The 12928-nt window shown below is 34.3% G+C and overlaps 1 protein-coding gene across 1 annotated transcript in view; it reads left to right on the top strand.

The window, feature by feature from the left end:
- Window positions 1-12255, top strand: part of ube2e2 (ubiquitin-conjugating enzyme E2E 2) — a 23469-nt gene extending 11214 nt beyond the window's left edge. Inside the window, exons 4-6 of the mRNA XM_026283207.1 lie at window positions 6847-6979; window positions 10087-10234; window positions 11523-12255. Of these exons, the coding sequence (XP_026138992.1) occupies window positions 6847-6979; window positions 10087-10234; window positions 11523-11620 (379 nt within the window). The 3' untranslated portion in view covers window positions 11621-12255. The remainder of the gene's footprint in view (window positions 1-6846; window positions 6980-10086; window positions 10235-11522) is intronic.
- Window positions 12256-12928: the final 673 nt, after the last annotated feature.

The raw sequence follows: 12928 nt of genomic DNA, 5'->3' as shown, positions 1-12928 counted from the left end.
TTTCCAAGATAATTTTAGTCTGACACTAAAAAACATTAAAAAAAATCAGTGCCTAAGACATAACGGTGGCTGTAGTTGAAGAAAGACGCAGCTATGAATTAGTTATGAAGTGTTTTCAGACATGTTGACAGTCTCTGATTATTTAGCCTGGTGTGGAAACACTGTTGTTTGATCTGGAGTCGTTTTCAATGCTTGAGTCTTGAAGGCAGGAAACGTTTGGGACGTCCTGCTGCGCCGCTGCTCGCTGGGATCATGTTTTAACACACCATCAGACGGGAATTTAATATTGACCCCCCCTGGCAGTTTTAATAGATTTGCGTGGAAATCAGATTCCATGAACAATCGAAAAGCTAAAAAGGGTCTATCATGGTACTTCTGTGCAACAGAATTCGTCAGCCAGGCAGAATAGACACTTTGAACTGACGTGGAAAATTATATTGTAATAGGATATTCACTTGGGCCCCGATCGAGCAAATATTTCCCTCTCAAGCGCTCGTTTGGGAACTAATTGCTTGCGTATTTGAGCGGGAGATGAGCTAGTGGACGGTATCATATTAAAAGAAGCTGTATCATCCGAGAAAGCACAGACAGACTCGACTCGGCTGCCGTAGCCGTAATTGCTAGCAGGGTATTTCACGGTCAGAGGAAGAGAAGATTGCTTCATTAAGTTCCTGTTCTGATAACCACTGCGGCACTGCATAATAGGCCATATTAACTGAATGAATACACAATTACAGAAGAGTACTGCGCAGAAATGCTGAACTCAGTCTCTTTCGATAGAGATGCTGATTATAGAAACCATTTAAAGCAAATGTTCAGTGACAAAAAAAAATAAAAGTAATCATTCCTTAACCTCATGTTGCTCCAATCCAGCATGAGTTTGCTCTCCTCTGTTGAAAGAAAGTAAATCCATACGACTAGTGCATTATATTTTTTTAAGTTTTGTGCAAGGAATAGGCTAGAGATGAACCAAATCTTTAGCTGCTAATGGTTTCTGTCTGTTTTAGAAAATAGATCTAAAATATGAAGAGAAATTATACATCTATTGATCCTGATATGATAAATAAAGTAACATAAATCGATTGATACAGTAAAATCAAATCGAGTACTAATATAAATCAAATAAATTAAGTAAAATAAGTCAATAAATCAGTCAAGTAGAATAAATCACATCAAATATCAATCAATAAAGTTAAATCAATCAAATGTAACACACAAAGTTAAATAAATCAATAAATGAATCAAGTTAAATCAGTAAATCAGTCAGGTAAAATAAATCAATATGTAAAGTGAAATAAATCAATACATAGACAAATTAAAATAAATCAACCAATAAATAAATATGAATGCATGTCAAATTTGGCCAGATCTGATAACAGAAACTTTGACATGCTTTGAAAAGCAGCTTGAATGTGAAATTACCCAGGTTAAATATTTAGTAATTAAACACTACCTGATATCTTGCAGGAAAAATCTGGCATTTGTAGTAGATAAGATGCTGTTTTAACACTCAAAACAGCATATAGTTGTGTGTGCATTTTCCAAGTTATTTTTATAGGATACTATCTAGGGCTGCACGATATTGGAAAAAAATGGCATTGCGATATTTTATTTTTCTGCAATATATATTGCGATATGAAATCGAATCAAATTTTTTCTTACAAAATAAAAATGGGGTGAGCAGATTTACATTCTCATTTTAAATGATTTAAACATCGCCACCATCGTGTCAATTGATTAATATGCGCAAGGGAGAGAGAGCAAGACGGCGCTCATGTTGTTTGAAGCGCTATTTCGCTCTCTCCTGCTCTCTCTCTCTCCCTTGCCCCCTCTCTCTCTCGCTCTCTCTCTCTCTCGCTCTCTCTCTCTCTCGCACTCTCTCTCTCTCTCGCGCACTTTCTCTCTCGCAGCTGGCCCGAACAGTTATTGAATAACAGATCAACTACGACAGCCTACATCGCACATCCTGCGATGTGACTATCGTGGATTCGTACATCGTGATATCAATGCGTAAACGACACATTGTGCAGCCCTAATACTAGCTGATAAAAACAAGAATGAAAAACTACAAAAAAAATTTTTTGTGTCTTTTAAACTTGACTGATGTCAGTGGTGCCTTATCATTGAGATTGTAGAACAACAGAAGTGGGTAAAAAAAAAAAAAAAAAAACTACCAAATAAAAAAAACCTTGTACATTTTGATCTATTTGTCGCACAAAGCTGTAGAATGGATCCAGAAATCTTGAAGAAATCAGAAACCATTTTTCCGATATCTCAGGTGTGCACTAAACTGCATTGTCTATCGTCATCGACTAGTGTTAACAAGGGTCCTATTTAATAATGTTTTTATCCACTACATTGGTCATAGATTAAACATGTCCGAGCTGGTTTTATAGTTGATTATGTCTGAGCCTGCAGCTTGTGTTTAATTCCGCTCTGACCTTCTGGCTGAATGTGTGTTTGCTAATTAGTTTTGCACATTGACAGATCGCTCAGCCTTGCCTGTAGCACACACATTAATAATCACACATTGTTTCACATTGCATTTTCTTTTTGCAGTAATTAGATGTTCAGTAAGGCAGGCGTACAAAAGCAAATAGAGAATGACAATATGTGGGTTGTTGTCACAGACTATTCAACTTCAGGATATTGAGATTTCTTCCCAAACTGGTAGGGATATGTTTTCTACATTTTCACATTTCAAACATGTCAAATGGATTATTTTACTGATCTTCTTGGTATGTTTCTGATGTTGATTGTGTTACTTACGTTGCTGTCTATGGGAGAGTCAAAGATCTCTCTGAATGCATCAAAAATATCTTAATTTATGAACGAACAAAGGTCTTACGGGTTTGAAATGACATGAGGGGGAGTAATCAATGACAGAATTTACATTTTGGGGTGGAGTAAACCAAAAGGAGCCAAATGTACAGAGGCTTCAGACTAATTTCCATTCGGACATCATTAAATCACGTTTCTGTGTCGTAGCTGACTCTAATCTTTTTCAAAAAAGCACAATTGCTATCTCAGATGAAACTGCGTGATTGCTTTTAAATTGCATTTTGCATCTTGATTTTTATATATACAAAGACCGTGTTTGTAATTGTTTTGTAATCATTGAAACATGAAAAACTGATTCACAGAAATGAATCAACTGTAAAGCTGTTTTACAAGTTTAGTCTATTGACTCTTCAGGTAGAGTTCACTCCAAAAACTGTCATCATTTACTGTTGTTTGAGTTGCAAAATATCTTATTTTCTTCTTTTTTGGCAGAAGAGGGTCATACAGGTTTGGAATGAGGGCGCATAAATGATGACAGCAAATGATTTGAATTTCTGGCTGAACTCTTCCATTAATGGGTGAATAATAAGTCATTGTGATAAAACCATCTCAGCTTTCACTCGACCGCAGCGCAGAGCACCTGTACTTGAGTGTGTTTTCATGTTCTTCATCTGGATCTCTGACCTTCTGCCGTGAGCCAGAACATCAAACTTTGAAGAGCTTTTAGTGGACTGCTTGTGGTTTGGTGTTTTTCTCGGTCTGTGTGGGGGATGAGCGTGTGTTTGGGAAAAGAGCAGCGATGGTCTGTTGGCTCGAGTGGATGTGAGATCTCGGCAGAATGGTTTTGGCAGTGGATGCGTTTGGCACGGTTTGTCAGGTGTGATTTTGAGACGGTCTGAACAAGAATGAGCGCTTATCTACTGTTCCCTTGAGCTCTTAGTATTTCAGCAGTATACATTTAAAATAAAATCTTTCAATTCAATATAACACTTTAAAATAAATACTTTAAATATTTATACTTTATATACTTTACATGCTTATGTTTTTTTTATATTTCTTACCACTTTGTAGAAAAATATAAAAAATATTCTCTAAAATATGCTTTAAATATTTTTTTGATTGATTTCAACATTGATTTCAAATACTTTTATATACAATCACTAAACGTATATTTATCAACTACTTTCTTTGCTGGCAAAATACAGAAATTTTCAATAATATGCATTGATCATTGAATATACAAATATAAATTAGATTTTGTGTGTGTATGTGTGTATATATATATATAATTTTTTTTTGATGCTGCAACTATCAAAAATATTGAGCACTGAGATGCTGGTTACTTAAAAAAAAAAAAAAAAAAAATTAAGCTTCTGACCTTTAATAACAAAATAAGTGGCATGTTATGCTTTTATAATGTTAATGATAATATTAAACTGCATTTCCCAGAAGGCTAGTGGGACTCTTTAGAGCTCTACAGTCATTAAACATCATCTGCTATTTCTGTCTCTGTGAGTCGACCATTACTCATTTGCATTTCTGCATTTAGCAAATAGTTAATTTTGTAAGTCATCTTTACTTTTTATATATTGCTGTTCGTGCAGCAGGGGTTGGATCACATATAAATGTAAGTGCAATGTCTTTGTGTTGTTTTTCCAGATAAGCGCTAGAATTCAAGGATTTGAAGTGGAGCGCTGAACCAGTGTGTTATTAATTTTTTAGTTTGAATAGTAAGATGAAAGCTCAATAACAAGGTCGGTTAACAGCGCTGGTGATGGTTGGTTGTTAGCATGCACCCAGAGATCTTTGCCCATCTCATCCGAACAGAGGTTTTGACCACTGGCATCTGCCGGCAGTTAATTGTCACGACACTGAAAGCAAATGGGCATTTACAGGAAATGACCCGCTCACTAGAAGAACCACAAACCGTCGTTTGAAGCATGCTTCAGTATGTGTGTCATTCAGACTTATAAGTGCATTCTTATTGTTCATGGGCTATTAGTGATTTGAACAAACCCTCGAACCAAAGTATTCAACTTCTGTGCTTTTGGGTCAGTTTTAGAACTTGGTCAGAAAGCAACCGCCCAGAACTGAAACAGATCTAATGATTTTTGTTTCTAAATATACCGGACAAGATATTTTTAATATATTGTTCAACTTAATTACATTTTATTTTTTTTTTCTGTCATGGTAAAAAATGTTTCATTTTTTGTTTTAAATTTCGGGGTAATGCCCATATGTCTCAAATATCTTTTTGTATCATATCTATATGATATCACACGAGTGATACTTTCGCCCTTGTTTGCACGAGTGCAAATGTGATTTAATGCAACAGTTCAGGAAATAAGAAATGAATATTGTGTTTTTGTTCAGTTTTACCAATGAAAACATTACCTGTAAAGCCACAGCAGATCTGTTGTGTGTCTCTGAACAACACAGCGCTGTTTAGTTTGATTACAGCTGATGTTGAATAAAAATTCAAAAATGAATAAGCATTATGAGAAAAAGAGCCAGGAGACAGACTACCATCCACAACACAAGTCCCCAGATCTAGGTTGGTTTGTTTGTTATTATGGGCTGGATCTGCTCCCGGTCTGTTTGTCTGGCACAGATACAGCAGTCGAACGAGTCTTCAGTAAATCTTCAGTATGACACGTATCACAAACCAGCTGGAAGATGTGCTCTGAAGGCTCAGCTGTCTGGTTTCGGCAGAATTTACACTTTTATGTATTAATAATGTCACAGTCAGACGGAGGAATAGTCTAGTGTTTTAAAAAAACTAGAAATAGTTTATTAGATTTTTAAGTGTTTCTTAGTGATCTTCATCACACTCAAATGTGTTCCTGTAGTTCAACTGGTAGAGCACTGCGCTAGCAAGCAAGCAAGCGCAAGGTTGGGGGTTCGATTCCCCGGGAGCACATGGTATGTAAAAAAAAATTGATAGCCTGAATGCACTGTAAGTCGCTTTGGATAAGAGCGTCTGCTAATTGCATACATTTAATTTTAATTTAATTTAAATGGCATGTTTGAAGTATCTAGATTTACTTTAAAAAGGTCATTCATCATTTTTTGGGCCCTATGAATTCAGTTGAATTCTTTCCCAAATTTATTTATTTCCATTTTCAATTTTTCTGCGTTCCTTTTTTTTTTTTTTTTTTTTTTTTTTTTTTTTTAAGCATTCAATTAAATGTTATTAATCAACAAGCATGTCTAATTAATTGAAATTGTGAAACTTACACAATTTAACAGCAATTTATTAAAAGTTTAACAAAATTTACATTTAATGCCCTATTAAAAAAAGTTTCTCAATATATTTATTTATTTTTAATTCATTGTTTTCCAATGTTTTTCTGGATTCCATTTTAATAGTTTCATTAAACTTTCATCAAAAGCATCTCTAAATAATTGATTTTATAAAAAATTGTATATATATATATATTGTGTATTTGTTTTTTTTTTTCAGAATTTGAATTTGTTTTATTTGAATTTTCCGGGGAAATACATTTTTTAGGGGGAAAATATTACCTTAAAATAATGTTATAATGCTACTTTTATTAGTAGTACTATCATTACATTAAGTAATATATTTCTGTCATAGTTTCTTTAAGTTAAACCAAAGTTTGCATGCACTTCATGTGTGTAGTAAACAAAACTCCACATTTGTGCCATTCAGAGATATGCACAGCATGCAGGATTCATATTTAAATGGTATAAAGACACTAGTCCATATCACATTTTGTTTTTGTTTTAAGTGTACTGACCTGCTTTTGATTCATTCATCCAAAATTTGCCAAATTCCATGACATTCTGCATTATACAGTAAATGTAAATTTTTAGGACTGGATTCTGCCTTGTGCATTGTATCTTGAGGTGGTTGATGGCAATATCTATAAAGTCTAAAGTCTCCTCTCTTCCAGAGATGGTCAGTGGAGAGCGAGAGCATCTGGTTTTCAGTGATTGGTCTACTACATGAGGCCAGTGCTGATGTGTCTGCAGAGTCTGGTTTCTTCTTGGTGCTTGACTCCTGATTTAACTTCTCAAATCTCTTCTCTGTTCCACTAACAGCGCCGGTCCCAAAGGAGACAACATCTATGAATGGAGGTCAACTATTTTAGGACCACCGGGCTCTGTGTATGAAGGAGGGGTCTTTTTCCTTGACATTGCGTTTACACCTGACTACCCATTTAAACCACCCAAGGTAAGAGCAAAGACATATCTGAGGCATACGAGAGTATGCATTCAACTTTCAGAAAAATCTGTCCGTGCCTTAAGGGCCATTTTATTTCGTCTTTGTCCTTTAACACCCCTTTCAGTCTGTCTCTAAAGCCCATGTAAAGCAGGACGTCCATTTAGAAAAGTCCTGTAAGCGTTTGTTCTCTGGGCTCTTGTGGGTTTGTAGGTAGACACAGGATGGTGGAAATTAAACCGTCATGAATCTCAAGGCAAGGAATGTGGAGGTCTATGAAAGTTTGCCCTGAAAGCCAAGTCTCACACACACAGAACACACTCAGGCTTTTTTTAGTTTAGTTCCTAGTTCATACACAGACGAGTTTTCTGCGTTTAAGATCCTTAAATCTGGCAGTGGCATGACCGTTAATTCAGGAGGGGGAGGGGGGGTTCATGCTGTTGTTCATCTGATTAAAAAAAGAGTTTGTTCAGACAATGCAACACGCATAAAATTAGCAATTTGCATGGCACACGTACTCCTCTCGCAAGCCAGTTTATTTGAAGTTGTGACTGATATCGTATAATAATAATCACAATCTGCTGAATTTATCCCTCCACCACGATCCACGCCTGATTTAGCTCTTTAAATGGCTATAAATGTATTCTTTTGGGCTGATTTTAATGCTCTTCTCCATCATTTGATGAATTACGCATTATTTTCAATAAATTTCTGTTTATTTAAAGCAAAAAAATAAATAAAAGAAAAATAATTAAATAACTGAATTACTTTAAAGTTTAGTTAAATATATATATATATATATATATATATATATATATATATATATATATATATATATATATATATATATATATATATATATATATATATATATATATATATTTATTTATTTATTTATTTATTTATTTTCTATTATTTCAGTTTTAATAAAAATGTTTTCTTGGTCATTTTTGTTTAGATTTTCTAAACATTTATTAGAGCCCGACCGATATGGATTTTTGGGGGCCGATGCCGATGCCGATATTAACTCGAAAAGAGCCGATTTATAAGCCGATATTTTGATTTTGAAAATAAACTGGATATTAGACCCATTTCCTATAAACTGCACTCACACAACATTCAATAGCAAAATATCTGCCTGTTCTATGTATGTGAGCTGTATAAACCATTTTCCAGAAGGGATTTATGTATAAAAAAAAAAAAAAAAAAAAAAAAAAAAAAAAAGCCTTAGATTACAGTCTCAATGACTAAACAATTGCACATCAAAAGTATATATTTTTTAATGATCAAAAAACAGTCTGGTTTTAAACATTTAACACTTTTACTTTCTTCCAGTTGAAGCTGGTTTTAACAGTCTGTGTGTGTACTGTAAATAAATTATAATACTAAAGTTAAAGTATTTGCAGAAGTAGTCCCACACTTTGCTGCTACAGCATTCACCTTTTTCAGCCATCTGTAGGGCAGAAAGAGAGACAGAGAAAGAATAAGCATGTGTATTAATAATATCACCATGTATCATTACTCGTGTCATTATTAGAATTAGAATTATAATAGACAGGGATCTCCTACATAGGCAAAAATGAGAAAAATATATATATATTTTTTATTTGTCAAGCAATAGGTATTACCTACTTATATTTAACTATATTATTTCAACATTTCCCTGTTATGTCTGTAAAGCTGCTTTGAAACAAAATGTAAAAAAAAAAGAAAAAAGCGCGTGTTCAGCTCACATTTAGTTACATGTCCCCTCTGATTTAATCATTCTGACGCACCTACTGTAGTTACTGTAACTACACTACATTTGCTCTCACAGACACATTCACAACGGACCCGTATATCTTCTCCTCTTCTCTTTGTGCAGTCTGAATCAAAACATCGTCATGCGCTGGCGAACGTAAAGTTAGCCTACTGTTACCGGAAGATTACGGAATCAATTCGAAGTTGAATGGTTAATGTTAGTGCCATGAACACACCGCTGTCAATTTTGAGAAGAACCACCTTCAAACAAGTTAATAGCAAGCATTTAAGGGGCCTGCTAAAAGGAAGCTATATTAGCGTTAGAGTAACGTAACCAGCCTGAATTCACCAAATTGTGCTCTGGACCTGAGGGTAGCCTCTTCTTCCTTGCTTCTCTCTTAATTTTCATCAGCAGGACTAGCGCTATCGCTCGCTTCTTACAACGGGACAGATACATGTTTGCTGCTGGCCGAAAGGAGGAACAACAGACTATGAAAGAGCTCCCGCTAAAAGTTTTTAAAACTCCGCCAACGCCATAGCGCAGCGCAAATCGCTTTGTATCTGAAGGGCAACGCTAAACCCAGCGGCCAAGCGCCGTGCATACCGCGTCATGTGTGAAAGGAACATTACGCGGTCATTATGTGGGAAACACACCACAATAGAATAAGACTAAGTTAAATGCTAACGTTATAGTTTGACCTCTTATTAACGTTCGCGCTCTTCCACTGATAAACATGGTATTAGCTTTGTGGCTAATCTAATATAGCAATGCATTAGCGGCTGTAAGTGATGTTGCAGAATATTTAGAAGTGATAATGATAGGACCGTTAGCTAGAAGTACCACACCGTTTTTATATACAGTGTATGAACTAAATCTACAATCATTTCACATGAGGAACGACAGACTCACCTGGGTGGCTGATCGCTTTCTTCTGTAGTGAATTTCTGGCGCTGTTGTCAACTCTGGAGTTGCAGACCGCCCTCTGGTGGGCAAACTATGCAACACTCATAACATGAGTGAAGCATGAGACTCCGTTTCTCATGTTCCATCGGCCGTTATAAACGCCGATGCCGATTTAAATGCAATTAGCTCATATCGGCCGATAATATCGGCCGGCCGATATATCGGTCGGGCTCTAACATTTATAAAGTTGTAGTTGTTTTAGTACTTTGCCTTTTAAACTAATGTTTTCTCGGTAACTGACCAAAAAAAAAAAAAATAGAAACCGTAGAATTTTTTTTTTTTTTTTTTTTTTTCTGTGGTTGAGCTATAATACCCCTAGCTTGCGTTTAGCATGCACGCTCTAATATATGGTGCACTGATGTTGTAACAAATTCCGTCCTCTCAGCCTTCCACTTACTGTCTTGTTCTTTCCCAGGTGACGTTTCGTACGAGGATCTATCACTGTAACATCAACAGTCAGGGTGTGATCTGTCTGGACATCCTGAAGGACAACTGGAGCCCGGCGCTCACCATCTCGAAGGTGCTGCTGTCCATCTGCTCTCTCCTCACAGACTGTAACCCAGGTGAGACTTCTTCTGATCACCTAAAACACAGTCATCATTCATGTGTGCGGGACCAGTTGCATGCTAAATTTCATATTTAACATGGGGTTAAGGCTGTATATAATAAATAAAATGAAACTGAATCATGTTATGGCTTAGTGTAAATTTGCAAAGGCTGCAATTTAATTAAATATATGCACAGTGTGTTTTTAAACCAGCTGTTGTCAAGCTCCCTGCAGCTTTCTGCCTAAATGAAGACAGGCGTACATATTAATATTGTAATTTTACAGACGTACTAGAAAATATTATTTCAATAAAATATTATTATTATTATTTTTTACACACATATATATATATATATATATATATATATATATATATATATATATATATATTTTATGTAATGTCTTCGTTTAATTATTATTATTATTGTATTATTATATTACTACTTACAATATTAAACAAAATGAAAAATATTACTTAACACAAAATATTGTAATTTTACTATAAAATAAATATTTTAAAAAAATTGATTAGTATTGCAAGTACAGTTGTACTATAAAATATTATATCAATAAAATATAAATTTTACAGAAAAAATAAAATATTTTGTAATATGTCTTAGATTTATTATTATTATTGCATTATTATACTACCACTACATACAAAATGAAAAATATTACATAACACAAAATATAGTAATTTTACTATAAAATAAAAAATATTGTAAAAATATAATGTGTTATTAGTATTGCAATTTTACTGTTGTATTAAAATATTATATCAATGAAATATAATTATTTATTTTACAGAGAGAAAAAGACAATATCTTATGCAATATGTCATAACACAGAACATTGTAATTTTACTATAAAATATAAAAAACATATAATAATGTATTATTGATGTAATTATGTAATCATAATAATTTATTTAAAATATTGTCCCTTCTAAATAAGTCTTAATATTACAAAATAAAAAAAATGTAGGTATTAATAAACTAATAATAACAGCAATATAAAACTATTATATTTGTTATATAATGACATAATATAGTTTGTGATTCTATAATATTCATAATTTATTATTAATGTTTCTTGAATATACAGTAAAATAGTGTAGTGTAATATTTATTTTGTTTAGTAGTTTTAATAATAATAATTATTATTTATTAATAAGAAAAAGAAAAACTTTTTTTTTTTTTTTTTTTTAACTGTGCAGCTGTAGTTATTATTATTAACCACAAGTATGCGCAGTAGTTTATCCCATAAGCAGCAGATGAAATATGTCTTTATTATTGTGTCCACAGCGGATCCTCTGGTCGGGAGCATCGCCACACAGTACTTGACCAACAGAACAGAACATGACAGAATAGCTAAACAGTGGACGAAGAGATACGCCACATAAAGCCTGGCTCCCGTCCCGTCCCGTCCTCGACCTCAAACACACACTATACCCCCCTCAGCCCTGCTGTGCCTCTACCTCTCTCTCCCCGTCTGCTGAAGCACACTCACCAAGTGCAACAATAGATCTGGCCCTTCTTCCTTCCAACTTCCTGTAGACCTTTCTGTGAAGAAACTCTCCTTTGTTGACTTGAACGCTTCTTTTTATACAAAGAGTAGATTGGGACTTTATTTTCCAATTATCTGAATGTTTGCATTACCTAAGGAGAAAAGGAATACTATTGTTATTATTACTGTCCTTCAAAACGTAATGTATGTATGTTCTTTCTTTATTTTAAGTGGCATCAGGAACAAATACAGCTTCTGAACTCCTTTGTTTTTCTCATCACTGTGTTGTGCATCTTTCTTTTCTCCTCTCTCTCTTTGATAGAAGTCAGTAAGATTTCCATGCATGTAACCGGATCGTTTTGTTTGTATGTATTTTTTAAAGTCATGGCAGCCACTTGATGATCGGCTTGCTTGTGAATTAAAGATAAAACCATGTGTACATATTGCTACATGCCACCTCTGGCCAGAATGGACTGTTGTGCACTTGCTTCATGAAAAACAGCATTAATAAACACTGTGGCTGAATTGTCATTTCTTGTATGTAACGCTGTATGTTCAGTGCATGTGTTTTTCTCTCGAGTTACGCTTGACTTCCTGTGCATCTGGCGCTTTAAACATCAGTCACACTAAACTGCACAATGTTTATTCTTTATTAAAAATTAGGACATGTTAATCATTACTGGCTAATAACTGCGTCTGATTTGGCTTTTCGGAAGTGTTTCCAAATTTGACAGCCTTGTCAACAGATGCACAGCAACTCATGCTTGGAAAAAAACAGTAAATATTGTGTAAAATAACTTTTATTTAAAGTCAGCAGTTCTACTGTATTTGCTGTCTTGTATTATAATTCATATATCCAGCTTTATCTCAGCATCAGCCAAAACCCATATAGGTTAAGAACTAATCATTCTTTTTAAAAATTGTCCACTTTTGTTTGATTGTATGCTACATGCTAGTTTACATCTATATGTCATAAATGCAGGGATACAAAAAAAAACAGCTAGTGTTATCTCTTACACTTCAACTTGTTTTATCTAATAAATGTGTCATGCAAGAGTTCTGGTTATAGATTAAAAAAATATGAAAACAAGCATCAGATCCAGTTCTGCAATCACTAAGAAACAGCGTTTTACATATTCTACTATTTACACCAGTTCAAATCATGTTCGGTTTATTTTTATGTGGATATATGCAGATTATTGAC

The sequence above is a fragment of the Carassius auratus genome, chromosome 16 (genome assembly GCF_003368295.1).
Source record: "Carassius auratus strain Wakin chromosome 16, ASM336829v1, whole genome shotgun sequence".
Classification (NCBI taxonomy): domain Eukaryota; kingdom Metazoa; phylum Chordata; class Actinopteri; order Cypriniformes; family Cyprinidae; genus Carassius; species Carassius auratus.
The sequence above is the reverse complement of the archived record's forward strand: the minus strand, read 5'-3'. Positions and strand labels throughout refer to the sequence as shown.